Raw genomic sequence first — 23363 nt, 5'->3', positions numbered from 1 at the left:
ACACACGCAATGGCTTGGTCTTGGCTGAGCACCTCTTGTGGTCATATTGATCTCCTCTGCTCTGTTTAACTTTCACAGAGAGTGATGTACGACTTGTGCACTCGGCCTGAGCAGCCCGAGCCCACGCCGGCAAACAGAGAAATGGAGAGCCGCGAAGAGGCGAAAGCTTTCGGGGCACAACAGCCGGAGTTGAGGGGGTCGGTGGAGCAACATGATAAGCAACATTGGCTCTCAGACAAGGCACCCCCAACGACAGCTAATGTCACTACAACATCACTGTTAGGAAAGAGGCACCACTCACCTTACGCAAACCTCAGTGGCTTAGAAATGGAAGGGATACATAAAGTAAGTGCAGAACACCAATGTGTCTTTCTGATGGTTAATGGCTTGGAAATTTTTGGGCCTGGATAGGTGTCAACCTACACTAGTATTAGAGAGAAGCTAATGTATGTAGAGTATTACAGGATCATTTTGACAGGAGATTTCAACTTAGTACTCAAGCTAATGTTCAGGTTGTGTTGCCAACCATAATATGGGCTAATTCTGCATATCCTCTGTAATATATAGAACCAAGTAACTGAAAGTTACAGCGCCTTTATTTAAGTACAAATCATTTGTATTGGATTACAGTGATGTTGCACTGCTTATTTTCATTAAAGCTTCTTTGTTAAGTTGCTGTAGTAGAAATAGAGGGTTAACAGGAATCTTTCTTTATATAGTGACTTTTGTTTACCTCTATATGTCCTCTAAATATTCAAAGTCAGCACTGAAGCCACAAGATTGTAGTGTGCCTGGTAGATACTCATTCAAGTAGCTTCTCTAAGGAGTTGTAGTATAAGAAGCTATTACTACAGCCAAAACATCCTTAGATAATACAGCTTTGGAATAAAATACCAACAAATGAAACAAAGCATATCCAAAAATATTTGGAATAACTGAACACGAGTGGTTTAAACTGCTCTAAAAAGTTGGTCGGTTCTGTTTAAAGTTGCAGGCAGTCCCTTGGAGCTGCAGGAAAACGTGTCAAAACAGCATCTCCATTAAAGTATGCACAGACAGCTGAATCAGTCTGGGCCCTGTTGAGCTGCTATAACCTTTGTTTATCTTTGTTTTGCCATGTGATTGTCTGTAGTTTTATCTTTTCAATCACACAGTGTTCACAGAGAAATTTCCACTTTTTTGACAGCATTTTTCCTCCCCAAAACACTGGCCCTTCCTTGTTTATTTGAGGCTCTCAATGTTTCTGTAGTTGTGACACAATTTCATCATATAAGCAAGGTAGTAATCTGTGTGCAATATTACCCACTCTCTTCCCCACCCCCACAACTTTATTACCCACAATCACTGTTTAGCAAAAGCCCCTAATGAACTGTCAACACACATCCTGGGAGAAAATCTGTGGCCACACACCCTGAGAGGGAGCATAAAGTGATGCCTAAGAAATGATTATTTGGTCTTTTTATAGTAGCGATCGGCAGCAGGAATCTGCCAGTCTTACATTACTGTATAACTACACTGTTATTTGCTGTGCGGGTATCACAGTTGGCCTTTTGTTTTGTTTCCCTAGTCCCGCCCATAATTGATGACTGTCTGCGGTGTGTTGTTGTATGCTAGGATGCTTTTATATAACAATGTACCAAACTGTATTACCCCTTCCCCCCCCAAAAAAGAGTAAAATATTGGTGTAAGAAACAGAGCATGTTTTGCACAGCAGGCGTTAGAAACAGTGGCTGGAACTTCCCTGTGGAGAAAATTGGTTGGTTTTAGTGTTTTGGTATAATTTATCAGATTTTCCTTATCCAGAGTGGCTTGGCTTAAGAATCAGAAAGTATTTTATTCATTCATTAATTCACAGAAGTGGTGCAGAACTCATGTTACATAAATTTTTTAAGAAGTTGCTGCTGTAAGCATTTCCTCTCCATGCAAGAAAGAGGCATGGTCTTACAGAAGTCTAACAGCATTGTTGACTTTCTGTGCTCTGTGATCTGCACTTTTTAACACCTGCTTTGATTCCATATGTCTGATTGCTAAGTTCCATATGGAGCTACATACAAAATCCATTTATCCTATCACTCTACCGATGTGTGCATGTTTATAATTGACCCTGCGTTCAGATTACATTAAAAGTCAACAAGCTGTGGTTTCTGTTCAGTTTTACATCAGTTTAATTCCAGCTGCTGAAAACAATGATTATTTACATTTTTCTTGGCCTCAGAGAAGTGCAGAGGTATGCAGTTGTGTTTCTGCTCTGAGAATCTGCTCAAGCTACTTTACCACCTCAGTCACTCTTGAGGGGACATTAACCGCTTTGTAAAATATCCAGATCATAAGAATATGTGTCACTCGGGTGTGTTGTCAGATGTAGTTTCAAAGCCAGTAAATATAGCTTTTGTTACCTTGTCAGTGTGTCAATTTTCCCGCTATGGATGAAGTGGCATAACTGCTACTCAGCAAAAATCTGGTAAGCTGTTTCTCCCTGCTCGGAGTAGCTCAGTGACACATGCATGCAGGTTTGTCAGGTTAAGAGGGAGATTTAAAGGCCACGTTTTCAGATTTTTTGGTCATAGTCATTGTTGACCTCAGCAATCCAGACGAGTCAATTGAGGTTTTAAGTAGTTTATATTTTTTTGTATTTTGTCCAGATGAATGAAATATGGGTGTTGAGTTGCAGTTACCATGTTTGCCCCTGGTTTGTGTAGGTTTTCTTTCACAAACTTAAGACTGTTTGCAGCAATTAAAAACACCATGCAGAGGACAGATGGACAGTTGTATCCATGTTATTAGTAATGGTTAGAATCGAAGCAATTAAATGTTACTCCTAAAGTAGTTATGTGAAAAATACAATTTAAATATCAGACAGACAGTACTAATGTATCTTATTTTCTGGGCAATACAAATACACTTTGTTATTTTTATTACTATTATCTGTTATGAGGTATTTTTGGGTCACATTTATTTGTGTGCTACACCGATCAGAGGTTCTAGACGCCCACCTTGCAGGTCAACTGCAACACTGTTTGGTCCAACAGGGGTTTTAAAAGTGAATTGATATGCCCAAAAGATCTGATTTTATGCAAAATTTGACTGTAACTTCCTTAATTCGGTCTTAAAGAGGATGTTTTCACTCCATCTGACTAGAGTCTATGAATTGTGACTAATATACACGACTAATATACACTAAGGGAAAAAATTATTTAAATCCCTGCCGATTTTGTAAGTTTGCCCACCAACAAAGAAATGATCAGTCTGTAATTTCAGTGGTAGGAAAAAAGCATTTTAAAAAGTCATAAGTTAATTCACATTTTCATGAATTAAATAAGTATTTGATCCCTTTGCAAAATGTGCTTTAGTGCTTGGTGGCAAAACCTGGCAATCACAGAGGTCAGATGTGTTTTGTAGCTGGCCACAAGTTTTGCACATATCTCAGGGGGGATTTTGTCCCACTCCTCTTTGCAGATCCTCTCCAAGTCTTTAATGTTTCGTGACTGATGTCTGGCAACTCAAACCTTCAGCTCCCTCCACAGATTTTCTATAGGATTAAGGTCTGGAGACTGACTACGCCTTGCCTTGGGCGTGTGTTTTGGATCATTGGCATGCTGGAATACCCACCCACAACCCATTTTCAGTGCCCTGGCTGAGGGAAGGAGGTTTGATCGTACATGGTCCCATCCATCCTCTCTTTGATGCAGTGCAGTTGTCTTGTCCCCTTGGCAGAAAAACACCCCCAAAGCATAATGTTTCCACTTCCATGTTTGATGGTGTAGACAGTGTTCTTGGAGTCATAGGCAACATTCCTCCTCCTTCAAACATGGCGAGTTGAGTTGATGCCAAATGGCTCGATTTTGGTCTCATCTGACCACAACTTTCACCCAGTCCTCCTCTGAATTATTGAGATTATCGAGATGTTCAGTGGCAAACTTCAAAACGGGCCTGTGCTGTACTCCTTTCTTGAGCAGGGGGACCTTGCTGGCACTGCAGGATTTTAGACCTTCATGGCGTAGTGTGGTACAAACTGTTTTCTTGGTGAGTATGGTCCCATTGACAAATTCCTCCAGTGTAGTTTTGGGTTGGTTCACACCTTTCTCATTATCATTGAAACTCCAGGAGGTGAGATCTTGCGTGGAGCTCCAGAAATTGGCAGTTATTTTATGGTTCTTGCATTTATGAATAATCACACCAGCTGTTGTCATCTTCGCACCCAGCTGCTTGACGATGGTCTTGTCGCCCATTCCAGCCTTATGTAGGTCGAGAATCTTGTTCCGGACATCCTTGGAAATCTCTTTGGTCTTGGCCATGGTGCAGAGTTTGGAATCTGAATAGATTGATTGCTTCTATGGACAGCTGTCTTTTATACTTGTGTAAAATTAGTGGTGCAACGGATCAAAAGTCTCACGGTTCGGATCGGATCACGTTTTTTTCGTCACAGATTGGATCAATTTTTGGATCAGCAGAAAAAAAAAAGAAGACAAAAATTTAACTCGCCATTTACTTATTTAAGTATTTTTTGCCTATTAAAAAACATTTAACTCAAGACTCATTCCACGCAATTATATAAAAACAAATTAAGGTGCAATATAGAGCAGTACAGGGCTTTCTATCTACCACTCCGCTGTGATATAATGAGCGGTCACGGTCACGTAGCTTTCCGTTGCCCTGGAGGTCCACCCACTTGTAGTTAGGGCAACAGAAGATGCCTGGGACAGTTCAGCCATAACTTTAAACTTTTCCTGCTCATACATGCTTGGAGTGATCTTGTCACTGAAGTGGACGCGCGACAGGATATCATAGCGTGGCTCAAGCACGTTCATCATAGTTTAAACTAGTGCTGTCAGCGTAAATCTGTAAAGCTGTCAGTTTAAATCCCTTGTTTTGCACAACAGAATACGGCCTCCCGTCTGCAGCTAAACACCCCAATAGCTTTTGTAATAGCTTTAGCCCGGTCGGATTGGGCAGCAAAGGGCTGCTTAAATACCGCAAACTCCTCTGCTCCTCCACTTGGACCGCTAGCGCTGACCATAGCTATCGCTTGACAGACTGACCACGCGCACCATACACATACTTTTTTATTCTTTTTCGAATCTTCGGATCACGTGTGTGCCGAACCGTGGAGTGGGATCGGTTCGGATTACGGATCAACCGTGATCCGTTGCACCACTATGTAAAATAAACCTGGGAGTTGGAAATCTTGCTGATTGATAGTGTTACGGCCGGTCTACGGGACCCGACCACAACAAGAGGAATGATCCACCCCCAGTTCGACCCCAAGCAGCACATCACACCATAAGTTAAAATAAGAACTGGTTTATTTACTGGAACGAAACAAAAATGGGTTTCACAGGAGTCACTCAGGCTTCGGGGTGGACCCACGCCAAAATAACAAACAAAAGGAAACTAACTCAGAGGAGCGACTGCTTGCCTATCCCCAAAGAAACATAACCAAACGACAATCACTTACCTCCCTGACTAAAACAAAACTGTGCCCAACTGAAAAGGCGATCCACCCCACTTCCTCCTGGATTCACAAAACAACACAGGGCATGTCGCAGCCCCAGCCGGTTGGGGTAAAACCGAGGATGGATGGATTGCCTTCCTCAATGCCACCGTTTTATACTCCGCCTCCAGATCATCATCCAATCCGGGCACACCATCTTCGGGATCCACCACTCCTGGAGGCGCACCTGCACACTCACATTTACATGTCAGAACCCCAGCCCACAACGGCAGCCGTAACAATAGGGTATCAAATACTTATTTCCTTCATGAAAATGTTAATTAATTTATAACTTTTTTGAAATGCATTTTCTTGTTGTTTTCTTATTGTTCTATCTCTTGCTGTTCAAATAAATCATTGAAATTATAGACTGGCCATTTCATTGTTAGTGGGCAAACTTACAAAATTACCTGGGGTTCAAATATTTTTTCCCCTGGCTATAATTAATTTAATACTTAAAAAAAAAAAACCACAAGATAATGAGCCTAGCATTCAAAGTTTAACACTAAGCAAAAAGGTGATTAAAATAGTTCACTAATTAACCCTGTGATTGTAATCGTACATCAGAGAAACACCAGTCATAGAACTGGTCGTTTTCTTTGTTGTAAAACAATTAGTGGATTTACAGAATGACTGCTGATTGGGCTGGCAAAACCCCATCACCACCTCCTCACGGTGCCAGCTGGGAACAATGACCCATTGGGAAGTTGGCCAACGGTGAGGGTCGTTGACGTCAGGGGGAGCGACGCGCTGGTCAACGTATTCTTCGGTCGCACCGAATGCAATGCCAGACCAAAATTTGAAAATGAATACTAGGGCGTCCCCCAGAGGCGAAGTGGGTCGTCCTCGCCCAAACGACATGAGAAGAGGACGAGTGCTACCTGCCAGTAGACGGGTCAGGCCAAAGAAGCTAGTCCAATTACTACGCCTCAGTACCCTGAACATCGGTACATTAACCAGACGAAGCCGCAAACTAGCCGACACTCTCAAGAACCGCCGCATCGACATCGCGTGCATTCAAGAAACAAAATGGGCGAGGGCAAGGGACATTGGAGATGGATTCAAGCTCTTCTACAACAGCAATCAAGCTCAGAACGGAGTGGGCATAGCGGTGAGACAGAAGCTCCGGGACAGTGTGGTTGAAGTGACCCGCATATCGGATCGTCTTATGTCGCTCAAGATCGACACTGGCTCCGCCATCATGGATTGTCTCCTGCTATGCACCACAGATCAACTGCCCTGGCGGCGAGAAGGAAGCATTCTGGCTCAAGCTCGATGACCACCTACAGTCAATTGGCCCCGAAGAACACCTGGCAATAGGCGGTGACCTAAATGGACACGTTGGTCAGGAGAGAGATGGATATGTGCAATTCCATGGCAGCCAAGGATTCGGGACCCGAAACGATGACGAATGCCGTGTTCTGGACTGCACAGAGGCACACGATCTCGCCGTGGCCAACACTTTCTTCAGAAAGAGGCCAGCACATCTCATTATGGATTCTAGTGGTGGCAGGGACACCCAAATCGACTACTGGCTAATCCGAAGACCCCACCTGAACCTGGTCACCAACGTGAAGGTCATCCCATCAACCAACATCGGCCCTCACCATCAGCTACTCGTGATGGACCTATGACTCAACCTTGGCCAGCAATGACAACCACCGATCACTTCAGTAGAGAAGATTAAATGGTGACGCCTTCACAAGTGCAAAAGCCAGCTAGTGGACGAACTTGGGCACTTCAGCGTGAACCCCAATGGACCAGTAGACACCATCTGGGATAACGTTGCCAGTCAGATACATGACGGAGCAGGCAGCGCCCTTGGGAAGACAAAGCCGGGGAGGCACTTCATCGACATGCAAGTATGGTGGTTGAACGACAGCGTGCAGCAAACAATCAGGGAAAAGAAGACAGCATTCAAGATATGGCTTCAGTCTTGCAACGATGGCAACTATCAACACTACAGGGCCCTTCGATCGACCGCGAAAAAGGCAGTAGCAGCGGAAAAGGCATCACACTATGACCACTATGACCAACGTGAACAAAGTCTACCGCCTCGCTAAAAAACACCATCGAGCAACGCAGGACATTGGCCAGGTCAAACATATCAAGGATGCCAACCATCAGATCCTCCACGACCCGCCTGCCATCATCAAACATTGGGGCGAGTACTTTTCGCATATCTGCAGTGTTCCCCCACCAGCCAATCCACAGCACCGACCCCGTCCCAGGACCCATCCCGCCAATTACCACCAAGGAAGTAGAAGCCGCCGCCAAGAAAATAAAGAATGGCAAAGTAACTGGACCAGACGACATCTCAGCCGAAGTTTGGAAGCTACTCAGCCGCCAGGGCGCCTCAATTCTCACCGACCTGTTTAACAACATCGTCAGAGATGGGGCTGTTCCAGCAGCCTGGTCAACCAGCACTACAGTGCCCATCTGGAAAGGCAAAGGCAACATGGCCGACTGCTCCAATTACCGCCCGATCCGACTCCTGTGCCACACCATGAAGATATTCGAGCTGATCATCGATGCCAGGCTACGAGAAATCGTCACAATAACGCCCAACCAGTGTGGCTTCGTCAAAGGAAGCGGCACAATAGATGCCATCCATGCCACCTGCCTGCTGTTGGAGAAGCACCGAGAGAAGACCAACACCATCCATACGGCGTTCCTCGACCTGGAAAAGGCTTTCGACCGAGTCCCTCATGACCTGATCTGGCACTCTCTGCGATCACACGGGGTCCCCGAGGCCTACGTCGATTGGATCAAGCTCTTATACAGAAATGTGACCAGCACAGTCAGAAGCCCAGTGGGAACATCACCACCTTTCAACATCACCGTGGGCGTGCACCAAGGCTCCGCACTGTCCCCACTTCTCTTCATCCTCTGCATGGACACCGTGACCGCTGACCTCCAAGCACCCCACCCTTGGACGCTCCTCTATGCTGATGATGTCTTCCTCGCAGAATAATCCCGAATGGAGCTGCAATGCCAAACGCAGCAATGGAAGACACACCTGAGTGAGTATGGGCTGAGGTTGAACACCAAGAAGACTGAGTACTTAGAAGCCGGCCCCCAAACCGACAGCACAATCAGCATCGATGGAGAATACCTGGCGAAGGTATCTCACTTCAAGTACCTCCGATCGATGATCAGCAACGACGGCGACATCCTGCCAGACGTACGAGCCAGGATTAATGCGGCCTGGATGAAGTTGCGCCAAGTCACTGGTGTCCTGTGCGACCGACAAATGCCTGACCGCCTCAAGTCAAAGATCTACAAGAGCGTAGTGCACCCTGTGGCCCTTTTAGGGATCAGAGTGTTGGCCGGCCACCGCAAAGCACGAACAGGACCTTCACACAGTGGAAATGTGGATGCTGCGATGGTGCCTGGGCCTGACACGATGGGACCACGTCATGAACATCAACATCCAAAAGCGGCTGGGCATCGCGCCGATCACGGAAAAGATGCAAGGAGCACGACTGCGATGGTATGGGCATGTGGTCAGAAGTGACGAAAACTCGGTGGCAAGAACAGCACTGCGACTCAGCCCCCAAGGCCAGCGACCAAGGAGCAGACCAAAAAGGCGATGGATGGATGAATCAAAGATGATGTGAAGAAGATCGGCGCCAACCTGAACGACGCCCTTGATCGTGCCAAATGGAGGCAGCTTTGCAGAAAAGCGGACTCCACAGTGCGGGAATAACGCTAGGAGGAAGAAGAAGAAGCAGAAGGACTGCTGATTGATTTTCTTTCAGTCAGCAAATTGATTGATGGAATAATCATGGAGTTTCACGGTCACAGCAATTGATTTTCTGACAATTTTATCAAGCAATCCAAAAAAAATGTAACATGAATTTAAGATTTATTCCTCCATGTGTGGAAATGTGTGTGTTTTATATTGGCCGGCCATGTTATTTCTTGTGAATAATTTATAGGGGGGTAATCTCTAGAGTCCATATACCAGCCTGCACATGGATGTCCCCCTCTCTGCTGTCTGGCTGCAGCAAGGAGCAGCCAGACAGCAGAGAAACGGAGATCAAACGTCGTGCTGCTTTTACTAACATTGTGGACCCAGTAGACTGGGTATCTGTTCAACACTGTATATGTAGGGTAGGATTGTATCCTCACACATTTACTCAGGTTTACTCAGTTGCTCTGACAAAGCCTGAAATATATAAAGAAAGCGTCTAAAAGATGAAAACACCATAATTTATGCAGTGCTGGAAATTCTCTGCAGCACTGCAGCCAATCTTTAGTGCACATCCTCCATTAACTAAGAACATCATTTACATATCTCACACTTGGCAGGAGCATTAAAGTTTATATTCATTTTTCTTTCTTTGCTCAACCCATTTGCTCCCTGACCTTTTTTTTCATGCCCTCATTTCCCCCCCCCCTGTAGATAGGATTGAATCATTACCTCATTTATAGGTTGCCTCTTTAAGTCTTTAGCTTATATCAAACATAGGACATCTCGTCATCCATCCTCCTACATCTGCCAGCCTCTATTCGCACTCTTGTGTATTTGGCATTTTTCAAGCATTCTTTGCTGTCTGCGACATTTCTACGTCATTGGGTCCTGCTGGCAAGATTAAACCCATGATTACCTATTTTCCACTTCACAATGGGAAATGCTTTTAGCCTGCAGGATGAAAGGGAGTCTCATTTTGTTGACCCTGTGGTCATCAGAAAAAGGTCACCTCAGCCTTTCATTACAGGACAATCTACCAGATGGGCATTTTTTGACCGAGGACTTGTTAATGTTTGTTGTGGAGCACTAAAGTGGCGTTTGGACATTCCGACACTGTTCCCAGAGACCTAATGCCTGGCTTGACCCTTCCCTATCTGTTCCTAGCCGATCTGCGTTATATGAAAAATTCTGTCATCACGAAACTTGCCTCTCCCTCTAGTTTGCCCTGTACTCTAAAACTGTTCAGTATATCTTCTTCCTGGTTTCTAAATTGTGTTACCATCTGATCTGTTGCCCTTTCTTTCTTTTTTAATTGTTCCTTTTAAAGCTGATGTTGCCTGATCTAATGTACTGCAGAGCAATGCTGTGTTAACACTTGAGGTCAAGGACAGTCCAATCAATATTCTTTAACGTGACCGAGAGAAAGCAAATATTCAACATCATCCTGACCTGTCTCTGTCTCTGGGAATCCTGGGGAATTTTTCACTCATTCATCAGTTAGCTCCAAGTGATGAGATGCTGCCTGGGTGTGCCCATAGTTGTCATTTGCTCACTTTGGTTGCAGATAGAAAGGCAGGTTAACCGCAGTTGCGTATGCATTTTGGAAGAATACAATTGTGGCCATTGTGTTGTCTCTTTGATACTGATTTTCTAAACTCAATACCATGATGACCAACACGAATCACAGAGTTTGTGTTTTGGAAGCAATACAGTATGGACATTATTTTAATGTACAGTATAAGCAGAGCTGTGGATATGAATATATGAGCATGAGCTCTAGTCACTTGAATTTATCTCCATTACACTTCATAAATCCACATAATGATGTATCTATGAGGTTTTAAATATAAATTCAGTAAAAGCCTCTCTTGAAATTTCCTCAAATTAAGTTGCTTGCTTCTGGGCCATAGCGGGGGGTTAAGGGGCTTGTATGCATACGCAATTTTCTCCAACAAGATGAAGGATTGTATTCTTTTGACGCCCTTGGCATTGATCCTGTGGAGGGGTGGGGGGAGACACAAATCATCTCAACTACATACTGTCTCCCATCAGTCCATTTTCTCCTCACATTGCACTAAAAGAAATAATTTAGTGACCCCTCCTTCTTTTCATATTTGCCTTTTTAAAAGGCCAGATGATGTTCTCTGCATGTCTGACACTTTATTAAGCCTCTGGGGGACGAGGGGGTTGTGACATTTTTATTTGGGGACTTTGAGATGATGGGAAAGCTGTGCTTGTATGGAATCTAATTACTGTGGTGGTAACCCAGTGTTGTAATGGCTTTGTAAGGAAGATGACATCCCCAAGCTACAACAGACAAGAATATTACATCTTCCACCCACTACAAATGGTTAAACACAGTCATCATGGCCTCTATATTTATGTCTGTACCTGGATCAAACATGGAATCGCTACTGATTCCAGAGATAAATTAACATGAATGAATACATCATAATATGTGCTTGCATCAGGATTTCTAGTCTGATCGCCAGATATAAGCTAGAACATTCAGATCATGTGAAGGACATCAAGGACATGCATTCTTCCTTTTATCCTCCATATATGGTAAAGGGAAAGGGACTAACAGCTATCTCCAGACAATGGATTTTGTTTTTGTACAACCTCACCCAGTGGACGTTTTTATGAGCTAGAGGTAGATTGCCGGACGCCTTGTGGGGGGGAGTAATGGGGTGCCTTGTGTTGGCTCTTTGTTCTTGCTGTATGAGAGAGGACCCCCTAATCTGTCACCGTCAGGTACCCTGGGGGAGGTGAGTCATGATGAATACAGGAAGGGATTTGAGAGGACACTAAAGAGGGTTTCTTCATGACTTATATATGAGTGTAGAGCAAGAGCTGCTGTTTATAAAACACCCCAGGCCACAAACAGCTTTGTTGTTCTTCTCATATTTTTTTTTAAAGAGAAAAGCCTCAGCTTTGCTGAACAGCCTTTCCTAAGTTTTGCAGTGCTACAGGCCGCAAGTATGCTTACGCAGTTGCTGTTTTTTTGTCCTGTAAGTGAGTTAGATATTGGTGACTTTTAAAACACAAGCTTTGAAAGGATCTTTCCAATGATATAAAAATTATGTGCAGATAAAAGTGTATAATTTTTGTGCATTAGCAGGTTTATCTGCAGATAATCAGGACCATGTTAAATCATAATACTGTTAAAATCGAAGGAATATGGGATTGAGATTCATGTCTTTTGAGGGTATTTGACAACTTAGCAGTTTACACAACCTCATTAGCAAACCACTCCAGTCCATTAGTATCTGCTTCAGGAGAAGGGCTGCCATTCCCAAGCCATCATTACCGTTTTTCTTTTTCTCACCTGTGCTGGTCATTAAAGCTGTGTTTATGCAACCGCTGCGCAACCGCTCGGTGATTGAGGGTTGGGTCTGTGGGCGGAGGCTTTTCTCTCTTCCAATATTGCTAGAAGCACATGAGGTTTCCATTAATTAAGGGACATTTCCAGATTCAGCAGGCTGCCTTCTTCATGCCATTGAATGAAAGTCAGCAGCATGTACATGGAGGTTGTAGAGTGAATATTTATAAAAATGAATCTACACGTTGCTAGGGAGGCAGCTGTTTTTAAGTATATCAGTTTTTGTGTTGTGGTAGTGGTGAAACACATTGAATTAAAAAAAAATCACCATTAACCTGAATTGACATAACATATGCAGCTCTTTTTTTTGTCTATTTCCCTTTATTTAATACTTTGTCAGCACTAAGACAGCAAGCATGATCTAAGCCCAGCAAAGAGTTAACAAAGGCAAAGCATGTGCCCGTCTGTGTCTTTGTCTTGTAGTCTCCTCAGAGGCTTATAGCAGGAGATTTTTAGCTCAGCTAAAAATGCTGATGTTGGTGTTTATGTGAAAACCAGACATTTCCATACACCGTACAAAAGCTCCCCATGGATTCAAGACAAAAGAACAATCTGGCTGTTGCAACCTTATGAATATGTAAGAATAAATCTCTGAACATTTAATGATCTGTTCTATCTTCTAAAGTCCTCTTTTGTCTCAAAAATCTAATAAAATATATCATCTACTACACATGCTCTTCTGCTTTCCTTGTAGCTTTTTATATTAGTTTACCATTCCCAGAATTTGTATGTCTGCACTGATATTTGCCTAATATTGTAGTTTTTAATATGTTCAGCAAACATCGCAGCAGAAAAGCTGTGAAATGAAATATTAAAGAGGGCTGAGTGAGAAATGAAATGAAATACGGGGGAGAAAGGGGGTTAAAAGGGAGAAGGTGAAAATTGGTGCCATGTAAACAGCATGTTTATCTTTTAGTGGTGCTAATAAAACAAGTCCATTAAATCCAAGAATGACTAAAAAAGGTTTATTCTCATATACATGACCTTTTTTTAATACCTTCCTTATTTGACTCACCTCACATATTTATATTTTTTTACACGAGTGCTAAATAAAACCTGTCACACGCTCAGAGTAGTTATTTCAGTACAAAGATTATTTGTCATAAATTAGTCTCTCTATGCATTTTTTGTGTTGCTTCCCTAGCTAAGAGTTTCCAGTAAAACCCCCACGAGAGGCAGGCCAGAAAGTCCCTAACCCATTTTCATGTTGAACCTTGGAGGCATATAAAAATCCAACTGACCCAGATAATCAGAAGGCAATTTAGCTTGTTCTCTTTAAAAAGCTCCACCTTGTCAGTGTTGGCTTGCTCTCACTAATAAAGGCAATTCAAAGGGATAATTTATAACATCCTGCTTGTTGGGTTTCTCTTGTAAACTTCATTTTTATTGTTGCTTTAGGGTTGTTTGACACGAGAGGCAGACTGGGGCACTAATCACAGGGTTGGGGGTTTGACCAAGACCTCCAACCATGACTTAATAAACTGAACCATATACTGTCTTGCATTTTAGTCTGATTAGGTTGTGTGGGAATGGATTAATGAAATGGAAATTGAAAAACTTATTCTTATTCCTGTTAGGCTTGGTTGTTGGGTTTGTCAGTAAAGACATTTCTCTTCTTCTTCTGTTTATAAGGTCAGTAATGCTAACACCTGCTGAGATGCAAAACTGTAACAGTCATGTGATGGCAGAGTTTGCCCTTCCTTCGGCGTACTTACACAGTCACTTTCACTGCACAGGAAAGTATGGCAGTGTTTGTGTGAAACTATTTTCTGTGAGTGAGTAGTCATTTTAAAGACCTAAAAGTCTATATTTTTTGTAATAATAATAAAAACCCAGTTGATCTTAAGCTTCGTGATCGTGTGCTATACCAGCTGAAAGATGGAAAACATGAATGAATAGTGGTGATATTGCTGGATGTTACTCCAGACTGTTGCACAGTGAGAGAGCTTCAAAACGGATCATATTCAAGCACTTCTGAAGAGATCAAAACAAACCCAAATGCATGTAACATAAAATGTTTGGGATTTTATTAGAGAAGGTCTTGTTGAGTTGTTTGTATGATATATCATCTGACTGTTATGATCGACCAAGGTGGACATAGCTTGGAAACAAGAAGCAGTGGGATAAAAAGTCATGTTGCACAATGAGGATTGCTGAAATTACACAGTGTGGGAGGTACATTTAGTTAGAGAAGGCACAAGAGAAATTGGCTGAAGCCAAAACAGATTCTATATTATTATTTTTATCATTATTGTTATTATAATTATTATTATTATTACTTTTTTACAGCATAAAGTGTTGTCACAGAGCTGCAGTCAATAAAAGCGCTATATAAGCTTTCAGTTTAATACGATTTAATAAGAATGGACTTGTTGAATGAGTCTCATAAAGCCTTCCTTTATATTGAATTAAATCACAGATAAAATATTTTTTGTTGAACATTTAAATAATTTCTTTTTTTACTGACAGGTATTACTTTCTGAAAACACTACTATAAATACAACTGAGGGAAAAAAAGTTCACTTAATGTTTTTTTTTGTGACTTTACAGGCTGTAGACAGTATCAGTATGATTTTTTTTATTACTGGGAACCCATAAGATATATGTGTGCAGTAATAAATAAATACAAAAAGATTCAAACAGAGCACAAGGAGACCGCTCCGTCTGTCCTGCCCAGGGCTCAAGATCTGCTGACAGACGTTGATGTAGAGACCCATGCCCTCTGCCTTGCTTTACTGAGCCAGGCCTATGTGGAAATGACACTGCTGCCTGAATGCTAATATGTATCCTAGGTCTGGGCAAATCTCGCCACCTGCAGCCCTTTTCTGTGGCACTGGGAAAAGCAGGAGCTTGATTGGTTGTAGTTTGCAAAGAGCCAGCATCATGCCCATGGAAAAGCCTCCGGTGCATTTCAGCATGATTCCAAATGAACAATTACACGACATGGACAGACTCCAAGATCATTAGAATCAGAATGATGCCAACCGGAGGCTGAGTTCACGCTGGCTGGCTTCCTCTTAGGTGATTGATTAGACTCTAGCATGGCTGTCCTTAGAGGAAGATTGGGATGCTGGGACTGGTCGACTTCTCTAAGTGATGGAAAAGTAACTCTCAAGGACACAAAAATGTATCTGTGAACTGAGGCTAACACTCTTTGTGCCTTCTTACCATACAAAGAATGTTTGATAGCCTGCCAGTCTAAGGGCTACAAACAGATATTTGTTACACTTTTTACAATGTAAACTCATCAACTGGAATCTGAGAAAGTGATGTGGGATACAACAGCTTCTTTTAGAGATAATTTTGGAGCTTCAGCATTATGACATTAGCTGCTTTTATTCCCCAATGTCATCATAGGCAAGAATGAGCAGCTTTTATTTTTGATAAAACAGATTGTAGAGACACAAGCCAAAGCTTTTTTTACTGGCAAAGAAAAGGCATTTTAATGCCTCAATTTTTATCATGTGCACATAGATTTTCATAGGACTGTTTAGTGCTGTGAAAAACGAAGTACACTGGAAGCAGTAAGTACGCTTCTTTAGCGTGCTTCTAATCAAATACACACATTAATTATCAGTGTGACCAAAGCGGAGATACACAACAATAGGAGCACAAGCAACTGTCAAGCGCAGTGAAATGCTCTGGTGGGACCTTAAATGAGTTGCCCCCAAGCCTCAATAAACTGAAACAATGCTGTAAACAGAAGAGTGGTCAAAATTTTCTCCACAACAATGTGTGAGACTGATCAAGTCAAACTGAAAACCAACACTTTGATTTACTGCTGTGTAAGTTGGTTCTATAAGCTACTGGATCGTGGGGTGTGCTTAATCTCTTTTTCACATGACTGTAGTAGTTTAATACTTCCTGCATAACCAAGGAGTTACTAGTTTGTAGATTGGACCTTCATTCCTGTTTTTCACTTTTCCCAAAGCTATATTAACCCCACTCCTTTCTAGAATACCAGAGCTCTAATAAACATGTGTTCCATCTTTTTATGTTAGTGCAATGCTGAAGTATTATCTAATTTTGCTAAATATTGTGAGGTTTTTTTTCATATGTAAGTTTATACCTTGAAAATAATTAATATATCTTGGATTTTAAGACAGATTTGACGATGGATTGATGGATTTTTTTTCCATAAGAGTACTTTTTTATGTCTAACAGTACGGCTCAATAGATAAGTCAGCCTGAGACAGTTATATAATAATAGGCGTTGTCCCTGTGTCCCTGAAAAATTCATGTGTCATCAGCAAGCAAAGAGTCTGAGAATGAAGTGTTGCTCACAGTTTTTTTTATCTGTGCTTTAAACTTCGGTTAGCAGTTGTGCCCCACTCTTGTGCCCCACCCTGTGTCATCTTTACTATAGGGTATTATAGGGTTATAGCATATTGTAGGGTTTGCAAATTTTCCAGTGGGTGAAAACACTCTGATGAAGCATTGCAGGGATTTTGTGTATTTATTTATGAACTGTGAACTTGATCTGAAAGAAAGAAACGTGGGAAAACATGAATGAATATACTGCAAGAGTTTTTGTGTTTTATATGTAAAAGCACCAGATGTCAGAAGGAGAGAGTCACTAAATGTAACTACCCTGAATAGTTATTGCAGAAAAATGTGTTGTTTTCTCAAAACCACAGTTTGCTTTGGAAAATCTTGATACTATCCTCTTAAATGTAAAGTTTTGAAACAGCTTAAGCAGTTCACATCTCAAACATTTAAGTCAAACGTGTGAGTAATAAAATTCATTTTGTCCTGGATGATGCCAGCTTAGTTCAAAGAGGCCATTCAGGTTTAAGGGGAACGTACTTGCGGACTCTGTGCCTGTATTGATTATAAGAGCCGTCCGTGATGCATCTATTTTCCTTGCACTGATCAGATCGTTCTTTGACTGCAAGCTTTTCACAACTAATTTAGAAGGTATTGGAAATTCACTAAAGCACATTTGTATTTATAGCTAAATCATGCATTATCTAGTAACCCAATGTCACACATTCCTTTTTGGTTTTGTGTATTTTTTTCAACCAGATTCTGAAAATAAATAGTAGTTAGTAACCCGCTAACCAGGTAGACACCATCTCCATTGTTTTATGAGCACAGGAGCCTCAGCTGCTGTCTTAGTAAATAGCTGGCCATTAGTGTTGACTTCAGTAACAGGTACAGTAGCATTAAAATCTCTCCAGGGAGCCATTTGATCACCTGTCTGCTGCAGTTGCCAAGACAACATAAATGAGATGATGCCTGTATGATTTTTTAGTGTTTCACTTTTTTAATCTGAACTGTGTCATGAGGATGTTTTCCTATTGTCTGTGGTCATACAAAAGAGGGTGGTTTTAGGTTAATAATAAGGAGTTTTACGTAGACATATTGGTGAGCAGGTGTTCCACACATGGAGATCTCTACATGCTTCTCACAGTACCTGAAATATGTCACAGTCTTTTTTTTCTGCTGTCATTGGGTAACCATGGGCAGGACATGCAGACTGTTTCATACTAGAGCTTCCATGGGATCTTCCATGGCTAATATCTATCTCAGTTATAACTGCTTTTTCCTTATATGTGAGCAGCCAAAATCAGATTATGTTAATGTGCTGCATTACAGTAAGGATGGAGCTTTTGTTGGGTTTATAGCTGTCTGTTCATCTGCTCTAAATGCAGTCATAGCATTTGTGGACAGCAGCTCTAATCTCAACCTTTACGTCTGAGCCTCAGGGCTCATTTAGAGCATCTCTGGCACAGAGGCAGGGTGGTATCACTACCATGTAGATGAACGACCAATCTGAGGTTTTCCCCTCCTTCAGGCTTCAACCATGTGGCTGCTAAACACCCGTGACAGTCTTGATCACCACATTGACTTTCTGCCACATTGACTGCTGATTTGTTCAGCTGCCCCTCACAAGCTCACAGCAATATTACTGCAGCACCTAATTACACTGTATAAACCTCATGATGCACTTTAATATATAAAACCTGAATACAAAAATTAAATATACATTAGGACTGGGACATGCCATCTTGATGTCAGAAAGTTGAGACACTGTGAAATAAAAAAAAAATGAACCCCATTTACTTGGTTTATTTATTGTTAAAGTAATTTTGAAACCAACATCTTCTGTAGAAAGAAAGAAAAAATGGGGAAAAAACACTTTTGAAATAGACAGATTTTAGAATACAATTTCTCAGCATAAAATTGTGTCAAAATACAACCAAACAAATAAAAAGTTGTGGCAGCATTAGTACATAAAAATTCAATCTCTGGAACAAAGATGAGCTTAGCACTAAAGTGGCTTTGGGTCATCAGGAGGGACAGCTAAAATCAAAAATCGATTAAGAGAGTTGAAGTATCAGTTAATTTGTGTGTTTGTGTGTCATCTGTCAGCCACCATTAGACAGTGCTGTGTAAACGGTGGCTGACAGCAGAGGAGGTTTTCTGCATGTCAGATATAAAACATGGATTAAGCCAGAATGAAAACCAATCCCTTATTTTCACATTTTACATTTTAACTTAAGGAGACAAAACAAACAGCTGTGCAGTAGATGGTAAACTCTGCATCTATTTTTGGTGTCCTTTTGGTTTTTTCCAGAATGGTACTGACTACGGGTTCCTGGTGCATCAGAATTCTGAACTTCTGCGAGCCCTGGATGAGCTGGAGAAGACTTGTGCCACACTAAGGGAGGAGAATGGCCTGCTAGTAAGACTAAAAATATAACAGAGGGCGTGTAGACTTGAGTGAAGGTTTTGTAAGAAAGCAGGCCAGGTGCACAGACGGTGAACAAAAAGATGTAACTCCCTCTGTTTCTTTCCTTCAGTCATTTTATGCAGGCGTTTGAGTTCCAACTTGCAGATATGAATCATTATTAAGCCTTTCTGAATAACTGTGTGACTTATTTGTTTGCCGCTGCTGTGTTAGCATTTGCTGCATCCCTTTTTTGTTTAGCGGAAGAGCAGTGCCCCAGAGACTGAGGAGAAGGTCAGGCGGCTGAGGAGAAAGAACACAGAGCTGGCTGTTCTTGCAAAGAGGTTGGAAGAGAGGGCTCGGAAACTGCAGGAGGCCAACCTCAAAGTGGTATGCAGCACATATAAAATAGCTCAAACATTCCCACAGCGAACTGATTCACCCAGCAGTGTGGCTGCAGTGACTCTGAACCAATGGTACATGGACTGGTTCTTATATAGTGCTTTTCTACTCTACCTGAGCACAAAAACAACATGCCTCATTCACCAATTCATACAAGCACTTTTTTCTATGCTTAAGTGTTTTCTATCTAACATTCACACACTCACACGAGTAATTTGAGATTTAGTATTTTGCCCAAGGCATGCAGATTGGAGCAGCCAGAGTTCAAACCACCGTACTTCCGATTAGTAGACCTGCTGTACTACCACACACACACACACACACACGCAGCAAGTGACTCCTTATCAGTCCAAATCACATTGTTTCTAACTTATTATTAGGCATTATGACAGTCACAGAGCATGTGAATAAAAGGATACAAAAAAAATTCTCAACACAAGAAAACATGACAAAATGAATTAACACCTCACACACTATTTATTAAATATGTAAACATTTGAGTTGTGCAGTGTGCGATCTTCTTTTCTCATTTGAATAAAAGCAGCCTTGTACACCAAATATTGTAATGCATAGAAATATGAGATACGAAAGAAAACGTTTTCAGGCAAAGACTTTTCATAAGATGTAATATACACTTTTATTAAAGAGATCTAGCAAAAGACTGCAGAAACTAAACGCAGTTGTCAAATACTAAATCTGTCACGGGCTGCAATGGCAGACCGTGGAGTGGCAGTGAAAGTAGGGCCCAAACACGAGACTCTAGTGAAGGACAGTGGATTTATTTACAGGGGGTGGAAAACACACAACTATATACAAAATCCAGGCACTGTGGTCCCGTGGCGATTCTCCCTGAATCCCACACAGTGCAGATGTCCGTGAAAAGTGAAAAGTGGTGACTCCAAAAAACTCCTATTCCCACACCGTGACCTCAAAGCACACTCCGCTCCAGATTCCTGGTAACACAAACACATTAAGGTTAGCAGGAAATCTATTAACTCGGAGGTTATACCAAAGCCCACGGCTGTACTGACGAGTTCTGACTCAAGGATCCAGCGTCGGCCTCAGCTCAGCTACAGTCTTAAATGCCGCTCCCTCGACGAGCGTAATCTACTGCAGCTGGCAGAGGACGACGAGCGGCAGGTGTGGCTGTCTCTGGAGCAGAAACACTTCCGGGTTCGCAGTCTCCTCAGCGAACCAAAACCTCCGGAAGCTCACACGGAGAAACATGGAGAAAAAGGAGAGCAAACCAAACACCACACGGAAAATATAAACATAAACATACACTAAACATACATGAGCCCTGGGTCCCTAGACCCAGGCCATGACAAAATCCTTCTGACCATACATTGTTATTGCTAATGAGACAGCTCTTGAATACTGTAAATCTGAGATAGTAACTGCACTGTCCAACGGACTTCCTCTTCTTCTTCACGATGCTGTGTTTGCAGGATAGGAGACAGCACTTTTTCTGCTAAGTACTCCTATTATATTATATTATATTCCTATTATAATAGGTGATCAGCGCCTGTTGTGGACTGTATGAGTTGGTCTAATGAAAAGTCTTTTTAGTGAGCTGTCATCAGATCATAGCTGCACTGTCAGATGGACAAGTACTGGTTGTTACTTAGATATCATCTATACCAGCGGTCCCCAACCGTTTTTTGCACCATGAACTGGTTTATGTCCGACAATATTTTCACGGACCGGCCTTTAAGATAAGATAAGATAACCTTTATTAGTCCCACACGTAGGAAATTTGTTTTGTTACAGCAGAAAGTGGACAGTGCAAAATTATATAGCAAAAATTAGAGAACACTGGAATAGAATAAGAGTAACATACTGTACAAAACTGTACAGAATAGAATAGAATAAAATAAAATACTATATACAATAGAATAAAATAAAATAATATATACAATAAGATAAAAATAGTATACAAATGCTATACACAACTGAGTAAAAATACAACTTTGTCAGAAAAAGAGTATTGCACTTAGTCTTATTGCACATGTGTGGGTTTGTGTGTTTGATCAGCTGCAAAGTCTTTGTTGTGGAGTCTGACAGCAGAGGGGAGGAAAGACCTGCAAAATCTCTCCGTCCCACGTCGTGGGTGCCGCAGCCTGAAGGAGCTGCTCAGTGCTGTCAGAGTCTCCTGCATGGGGTGGGAGATGTTGTCCAACAGGGATGACAGCTTAGCCACCATTCTCCTGTCACTCACCACCTCCACTGGGTCCAGAGGGCATCCTAGAACAGAGGTGTCGCAGATAAATACAACAAAATAAAACCAGTACCGGTACCAAAAAAATTTATTCATAACACACGGGAAAAGACCCAGGGAAACCGAGTTCATGCTAAAAACAATTTAAAAAATAACGATAAAAACCCTGAAAACCATAAATTTCACACCCGAGCCTCAACTCCCACGGCCCGAAACCAAATGACTCATGGACCGGTACCAGGGTTGGGGACCACTGATCTATATAGATGACATGAATCTAAAAAACAAAAATAAAAACTGCTGTATAAAACTTCATAGCAGCAGTTTTATACAGAACTAGGTGAAGGAAAGTAAGAGTGATAAGAGTAAGATGTTGCGAAATCAGTTTCACCCCGGTTCTTTTTATTCCTCGGGCATCCAGAGACGGCACCGGAACTCAGTAGTTATTTCACAAAACCTTTATTCATCTTCATTCATCTTCATTTAAGCATGCATCTTCTAGAAGGGAAGACGTGCAAGGCCGATGTCCCTCTGCAAAATCTTCACTCCTTTGTTTGTTACAGTCAGCTTTATAGAAGTGACCCCATCATAAAACCCCCATGGTGTGCTGCAAACTCTGTGTCTGTGTGTGTATTCACGAGCACGTGAGTGCCTGTTTGTGCGCGTACCCGTATGTCTATGTGAGTGCACGTGAGTGACTGTATGCGCGTACCTGTGTGTATGTGTGAGTGCACGTGAGTGAGTGTGCATGTAGGTGTGGGTGCATCGTAACAGTCAAAGCACTGTGTGTGTGTCTCTGTGTATGTGACTTCCTGCCGGTCATAAAAGTAATCTCCTCACCCAAGCTACACCAGATTCCTTTAGACAACATACAAAACAGAGTTAACATATTACAAACACTGAGACCCCCCACTCTGCATCCACTGGGCCATTGGCCTCTTGTTGTCTTACATTTACATTTAAGGTGGAGAGTCTCCTGCAAACCTACTTCTAAGTTTATAACAATTATGAGTTTTATTAAAGGTACAAGCATCAGCATCAGGAACCCCCAAATGTAGCTTCCTGTCTCCTTTTATGACAGACAGACCCCCAGTGTCCATAAATTCCTTTCCCTCTACACAATTACACACAGGCCCAAAGTAAGCCAAACTGAAACACAGATAAATCCTTCCTTAATCCTCTGATCTAAACAAATTTAACACATCATATTATAATAATTGTTTTCTTGTACTCACAATGTGCATCACGTTACACATAGTGTAACGTGATGAACATCTTACTCTTTTCACTCTTACTCTTATCAATAGCATACAAAGCAGGAAAATATAAAGCGTCAGCAAAATGTATATCTGTATGCCCTTTGCTTCCTTATGATATACAGCAGTAGCTTTAGATGCCTGTGCTCTGTTTAGTGGTTTTTTAACATAACAGAAATTAGACACTGAAACCATCTTATACATAGTCATCATTGGCACCTACACTTTTTATTCAGTATTGTTT

At 41.9% G+C, this 23363-nt stretch overlaps 1 protein-coding gene and 1 long non-coding RNA gene across 10 annotated transcripts in view; one reads left to right on the top strand and one right to left on the bottom strand.

Moving 5' to 3' along the window:
- LOC112841777 (peripheral-type benzodiazepine receptor-associated protein 1) overlaps positions 1-23363 on the top strand; it is a 56534-nt gene that overhangs the window by 9644 nt on the left and 23527 nt on the right. For 8 of the 9 annotated variants that reach the window (XM_025910881.1, XM_025910883.1, XM_025910886.1 and 5 more), the window contains 3 exons: positions 79-345; positions 19151-19258; positions 19505-19633. In XM_025910881.1, coding sequence (XP_025766666.1) covers positions 79-345; positions 19151-19258; positions 19505-19633 — 504 coding nt within the window. The remainder of the gene's footprint in view (positions 1-78; positions 346-19150; positions 19259-19504; positions 19634-23363) is intronic. The other variant, XM_025910882.1, reaches the window with a different exon arrangement.
- On the bottom strand, positions 20406-21555 carry LOC112848044 (uncharacterized). The gene is made up of 2 exons (XR_003221926.1): positions 20677-21555; positions 20406-20598 (listed from the first exon to the last, which is right to left on the bottom strand). It is a non-coding gene; the product is annotated as an uncharacterized LOC112848044 (long non-coding RNA).

This window comes from Oreochromis niloticus, linkage group LG10 (genome assembly GCF_001858045.2).
Source record: "Oreochromis niloticus isolate F11D_XX linkage group LG10, O_niloticus_UMD_NMBU, whole genome shotgun sequence".
Taxonomy (NCBI): domain Eukaryota; kingdom Metazoa; phylum Chordata; class Actinopteri; order Cichliformes; family Cichlidae; genus Oreochromis; species Oreochromis niloticus.
The sequence above is the reverse complement of the archived record's forward strand: the minus strand, read 5'-3'. Positions and strand labels throughout refer to the sequence as shown.